The sequence below is a fragment of the Chanos chanos genome, chromosome 8, assembly GCF_902362185.1.
Source record: "Chanos chanos chromosome 8, fChaCha1.1, whole genome shotgun sequence".
In the NCBI taxonomy this organism is placed as follows: domain Eukaryota; kingdom Metazoa; phylum Chordata; class Actinopteri; order Gonorynchiformes; family Chanidae; genus Chanos; species Chanos chanos.
Genome location: NC_044502.1, coordinates 20,614,386 through 20,621,316, shown reverse-complemented (window position 1 = coordinate 20,621,316; position 6,931 = coordinate 20,614,386). Strand labels below are relative to the sequence as shown.

The 6,931-nt window shown below is 41.7% G+C and overlaps 1 gene segment (V, D, J or C); it reads left to right on the top strand.

Annotated features, from left to right (window-relative positions):
• Window positions 1–23: 23 nt before the first annotated feature.
• Window positions 24–5,171, top strand: LOC115819432 (Ig heavy chain V region 914-like). The segment is given in 3 exon segments: window positions 24–66; window positions 141–445; window positions 5,034–5,171. Coding segments are annotated over 3 exon segments (486 nt in total).
• Window positions 5,172–6,931: the final 1,760 nt, after the last annotated feature.

Sequence of the window (6,931 nt, the reverse complement as noted above, 5' to 3'; positions counted from 1 at the left end):
TAGTTTGACATTTCTCAGTAAAAATGGATGTTCTGCAATATGGAGTGTTCCTTGCTTTCATTTCAAGTGAGGAATATATTAAATATTTCTGAGATAGAAAAATCTCAGATGACTTGATATTAATCCTCTCTTTTTTCCAGGTGTTTGCGGACAGTCACTGACCTCATCTGAGTCTGTGGTGAAGAATCCTGGACAGTCTGTCACTCTGTCCTGTACTGTGTCTGGATTCTCTATGAGCAGCTACTACATGCACTGGATCCGTCAGAAACCAGGGAAAGGACTGGAATGGATTGGAGCTATTGACAGTGGGACTGGCACAGTCTTTGCCCAGTCTGTCCAGGGTCAGTTCTCCATCACCAAAGGCACCAGCAAAAACAAACTGCATTTAGAGGTGAAAAGCCTGAAAACTGAAGACGCAGCTGCTTATTACTGTGCCAGAGACTCAGTGCTGAACAAAAAAATAAGACAATAAAACAAATGTCTTGGATTAGCCGTGATCCCTCTCTGACCTGAGTGCTGTGTAAGTAATTGATTTTAACTATGACTAATTGTTGGGGATCTACCAGTAGGTGGTACCTGTAGGTAGAGCTGGTAACAGTTCATCATCTCAGATCATTTTATTGCTACTAGTCTTTATGTTGCTTCACCAGTTGGCTATGTGCTGTTATGTTTGTCAATAATCAGTGTAAACAGGTGGCCACTGTCTATAGTGCTTATTTCCTTTCCTGTGGTCTCCTATCAAACCAATGGAGCAGTGATGAATTATGACTCACTCAGAGACTTATGTCATGTTCAGAGCTGGTAACATTTTGTCTTTGTTCATTGACTGCTGATGTTTCCTCTGTCTGATATTGTTTTTGAGTGTTAATGGTTTACATATTACAGTTCATTTCCTGGTAGGGCATTCCACTCCACAGACATAGATACAATATCTTACAAATGCCAGAAAAGGCTTGTAAATATTCCTGAAATATCTGTAAACATCCATGATGTCACATGACACACCCAAAAACACAGTTAAACAAACAACTATCATCTGACAATTATTTGGTTGCCATGAAAAAGTACCAATGAGCACAGTCCACCAACGTACATAGTCAAAGGGTTGTTGTGATGTCACAGTAACAAGTGAATCATTTAAAATGATTTTGTGAACTGTTTTGTGAACTTAGAATTTGCATTATGTGAGTTGTATGAGTGAGGACATTTTTCTCTTCAAGCATTTTTTACACCAGTAAAACTGCAGTTCTCAAAGCTCTATTTTTGACATCACTATATACTTTTGACTGCCCATATGTCACAACCTGCACCGCCATTTTGGACTTTTGTTTGACATGTCTTTGTGCTCCTGTTCTCTGTCTGTCTCCGCCCCTCACCTGTACCTGTTTGTCTAATTATTACCTTGTTAATTTCACCCAATCCTGTTTTGCCCTGTTCAGTTCTCCTTCTATTTAAGTCCTAGTGTTTGCCTTGTACTTTGTCTATCGTTGTTTGTGTTAGTTTGCACAACAGTCATGCTGCACCTTTTTGTTATTGGCTTTTGTTTCTGTTCTGCACGTGTATTTTGGTCTTCATTTTAAGTAAAGCCTTCCGTTTTTTCACCCACATCATCGTGTCTTGCACTTGGGTCCTGCACCACACCACCAGCGTTACACCATAATACCTTACATTTTCTGTCGACTAATTCATTCTACAAAACCCAGTTTGACAGTATGTTTGATATACTAGTTTTGGCAGTAAGATTATAAATAAAACTGAAAAAAATAGGCCTATTAGGAACATTTTACAGATTTTTATGATTGCTTACACACTTGTTGTGGAATTTCGTTCATTGTGTCAAAACTCAAAAAACATCTCACTTCTATGTCAAAATGAAACTCTGCAATCAAAACCTAATAATCCTTTTTCAAAATGGCATTTTTGAGACAAAATGATTGACACATGCACCATTTGAATTACTCTTTGAAAGTAGCAACAACACACTGATGTACTTTATACAAAACACTTCTGTCTTTAGTATTTCTTATACCCTTTTAATTTTCTTATACAGGCTCCTGTGAAAGATTGTTCCAGTACATTACATCTACTCTCATTTCAATGAACACAAAAAAGAAAGGCTTCAAAAAAAAAAAAATGGTAAACAAAAATTAGTATTGTAAGGAATTGTAAGGGATGAGGTGGATGGTTTGTGGATCCCGCTCTCTGACCACATCACCTCGTTCACATTACAAGCAATGCCATCCCTGGCTTGGCAACAGGGAAAATATCGCCTTGCGTGCTGTATCCTACCCTGGACTGACTCCACCTTGTTGGGCATCAATGTTTTTAAAAGTGTTGAAAATAATAAACAGGCACGACGATGACTTAAGTTAGCTCTTTTGTCTTTATTGAGTACAAGGTAGCGTATACAGCAAAAGCAGAGAGGAGGTCATCAGAGGAGCACCCAGACAGAGTTTTGATGGTGGGAGACACTGACAACAAGGTCTCACACACACACAGATATACACGTGGAGCCAAGAGCCTTCGGCCTTGACGCCCATAGATAATGAGAGCACTCTAAAACTGTGGGGCAGGTGTGTGAGAGCTTGGTTGATAAACCAGTGTTTGAGTGAGAGAAGTGTAACACAAGATGAAAAGTATGTCCACACATTCCATTCACTTAACAAAATATATACCTGTGATCGTATTTTACCACTACACCTCACTAAGAGGCCAAAGAGGTCTGGTGACGGTCAAAGTATTCAGCTAGGCCCCACAACCTCAATGTCTCCACATGTCTCTTCCATTGCTTGCAGAAGAGGCAGGCGGGCATGTGGTTGGTGGTCATACACTTTCCAATGCCAAGCCAAAAAGAATTTCTCAGTAGGACTGAGAAATGGGGAGTAAGGGGGCAAGTATACAACTGTGAAGTCATTGTTGTTGGTGAACCAGTCTTGGACCAGAGCAGCCTGGTGGAAACTAACATTATCCCAGATCACAACAAACCTGGGTTGCTCTGGTCTGTCCAGTACAAGTATGTAGTGCATCCAGAAATGTGATTATGTGTGCTGTGTTGTAGTGACCTAGGGTGACATGGTGATGGAGAACACCTTGCAGACTCCTTGCAGGAGCCCCCACAGACGCCCCACCCCCACCAAAAGCTTACCTGAGGTCTATTTGTAGTGCTAGTGTTTTCATATGTATATTTGGATGTTGCCAATTTCAGCTATGTTTTGCATTTCTGATAGAAGTGTTTTCCCAATATTTGCAAGAAGTTCATTCATGAACCATGTGTCTAATGTAAGAAACAGTGTGTAGTGTTTTGCAAACTATGTGTTACAGAATTGCAAACAGAGTTCAAAGCAGAAAATGTGCTTGTAGTTTTGGTACCTTTGTTTAAGACATGGTTGCAAAAGATAAGGTTTTGGTGCTTTTCTGTAGGCATTCACTTCCAGTATGTAAGTGATTTCTTTTAGTCGGCAAAAACTGTATTAACCCATTTAATCACAGGTTTTTCACAGATAAGTGAGTCCATGAATTTTGCTCCTTGAACAGCCCCGTCATACAACCTGCATGACTTTTTCTTAGATTTTTTTTTAAAAGTTGATGAAAACATGTTGGGGTTTTTTTCAGTCACAAATGTGATCAGTGGGATTAAATGGCTGAATGCTCCTATCACCTAAACTGATGTAATAGATTGGAAGCTGTGTTATCATTTAAGCATTAAGCATTTAACCTCTAAAAGCCATCTCTCTCTCTCTCTCTCTCTCTCTCTCTCTCTCTCTCTCACCTTTCTACATTAGCCGTTATAATTATTCTATTTAAAGCAGATGTATGAGGGTAGAGTACTTACAGTACACCTAATGTATATCTGTTTTAACCAATAAATTTTTGGGTTCAGAGAACAAGAGAAGAAACTAAAATAATCTAAAATAATAGCGCCTCCGCCTTCCAAAGCTTTTAGATTTAAGCCACTGGTCATCAATAGACTTCAAAGTATCAAAGTATTATTCAACATTATTCACATTCACAATATTCTAACTTAAACAAACCCAAAAACCCTACAATGGCACAAAACACACGATATGTCTCCACATTGGCCCTCATAAACAGTGGGTGACACCTTTCTCTCATTTTCCTAATTCACAGATATTGACCGTCAGGGGTCCTACTAATTGCCACACTACACCACACTGTACCACACTACACCACACTGTACCACACTGCACCACACTACACCACACTGTACTGTACCACACTGCACCACACTATACCACAATACACCACACTATACCACACTGTACCACACTACACCACACTGTACCACGTTACAGCACACTGTACCACACTACACCACACTGTACCACACTGTACTGTAGGGGTTGTCAGGACCTATTACCCATAATTCCCTGCTTGACCGCATGGATAATCTGTACCCATCTTTTTCTCTTTCCAGCTCCGCAATCCTGCAACTCCCTAGCAGCGGCTCGCTCTAGCACGTGAAGGAAGTGTTGTTATTTGAATTCTTTTATGATTTAAATGTACACACTGTATTTCATGTACGATGCGGTTTTTAGCCGTTTGCTATTTTCTTCTGGTTACAACTAATGAAGGATAGATCTGGCATGCGTTCTCTCTCTTTCTAACTCCCTTTCTCTGATTGCACACTAACATTGGGATTACTACATCCACATACCACGCATACCTCTTGCCTGTGCACATGCGCACAGCCTCTCTCCCTCGCTCCTCCTCCTCTTTTCTGTGCGCTGCTGGGCACATGCCCACATACACGCACGCTCTCTCTCTCTCTCTCTCTCTCTCTCTCACACACACACATACACACCCGTCAGCGTAAACCATCTATGCAAGAAATCCGTAAAATGACACAAGTGACTTGGGAAACTGTTGCCAGGCCCAAGCCCAAAAGCATGCAAAGCCCCACCGCTCGAACAAGTAGTTTGCAAGTTTTAAAAGACTGCCCGCACAACAGAACAAAGGGGGGTGGCAATTCGCCCTACAGGGACACAGAACGTGACCGTTATGTCCATGGCCAGTGCCACTTCTCAGACACTCACAGTGTCTACTCAACGGCGTCGTCAGATGATGACAGCATCTCTGACCACCTTCCTGAGCCAAGAGTCAAGAAAAACTTTCAGCCTAAGAGCTACAGGGGTCGTTTTTCACGTTCCTAGGAACAAAATAGCAGTTCTCACTGTCTAACCTTGCAATCTGACATTGGGTTTATTGGGCTTATTAACATAACCTGGAAGTATAAACACCCACTGGTATTTTTGTTTGATGCTGCTTGCATTATGCCATTTTGTTGTTTAGACTTAGTCTTGGTAACGATGATGACATCAGTTAAGCAGGCAGTTATTCGATTTAGGACACCCCTTCAGTCTGGTCGCTTGAAACTCCTCCTCAGTGACTGGATCATCACGGCAGACATTGCATACATGCTGTACAACACATACAAACACGACAAACCAAACTTGACTCTAGTCAACACAGTTTCAAGTGCTGTACTCTCTGCCGTACTCTTACACCACATGCTGCCACTAACCTTTCCAGAGAATAGGCTTATTAACCACATGACTAACACCCTTTCTTCCTTTTCCATGTATACTTGAAATTCGCTTGACATGTGTTAAAATGTATACTTGAAAATTTTAAAGTGTTTGAATGTTTTCTTAACCATTACTTAGTTTACACAAGAGTAGAAATGTCATCTGCCCAGATGCTCAAAGCCTTTATGTTTGTCCAGATGCCAAAGCCTATAGGAACTGTTCACGTTATCAGGACTGTTAGATTCTGATGGACTACGGACACGTGGACACCGTCTTCTGTTGCTTTCAAGGACTATGATTAAATCCCAGTCCTGAGACCAAAGGGGGGATTGCAGGGGTTGTCAGGTCCGCAGACCTATTACCCATAATTCCCTGCTTGACCGCATGGGTAATCTGTACCCATCTTCTCAGATTTCACTGTAAGGGTATTGGATACAGCAATGGAGCCAAATACCAGATGCAGTGATGACACAATTTTCACCATAAAACCGCGGAAAATTCCAAACTCTTTCTCTTTTCCAGCTCCGCTATTCTGCAACCCCCTAGCAGCGGCTCGCTCTAGCAGCAGCTCGCTAGCAGCGGGTGTCTCTTTTCTCTGCCGAAGAAAAGGACAAAGTAACGACGAAGCGAGATATTTGTACAACCAAAGTTTAATTTACTTTCTCTTGCGCAGTTGCAACTTTAACTTCTACCGGCTAGTTACACTGTAACGCACACAGTATTCGACGGAAGAAAAGGCGACCGGATCCCTTTTTATTTCGTTGACGAACTAAATCAAGAACCCTTAAAGATCATCGGACGAGTAACGGAGCCCCGAAGATCTTCAAGTGACAAGGAAAGGAACTTCTCTCTGGACCTGCGAACCGCACTGCTCATCAGGCCACCAAAGACGCATCTTCGGTCGCCACGCAATGAGCTATTCAAAGTAAGGCTGGCATCTGGGCATACTTTAGTATTAAGATTACATGCAGTTAACGTGAAGGAAGTGTTGTTATTTGAATTCTTTTGTGATTTAAATGTACACACTGTATTTCATATACGATGCGGTTTTTAGCCGTTTGCTATTTTCTTTTGGTCACAACTAATGAAGGATAGATCTGGCATGCGTTCTCTCTCTCTCTAACTCCCTTTTTCTGATTGCACACCTTCAACATTGGGATTGCAGCGTGACTTAAGGGTTGGGTAGAGTTGTTGAGATAAGGACCTACTTACTTGAGACTAGCTCTCAAGTTAGACATTCTTTGGTCTCTCGCATACATGCGCTTCTCGTTGCCACCCCCACTCTAGTTGGTGTCTAGCACACACGCTTGCGCATAACTTCCACATACCACGCATATCTCTTGCCTGTGCACATGTGCACAGCCTCTCTCCAAAGAACTCCTCCC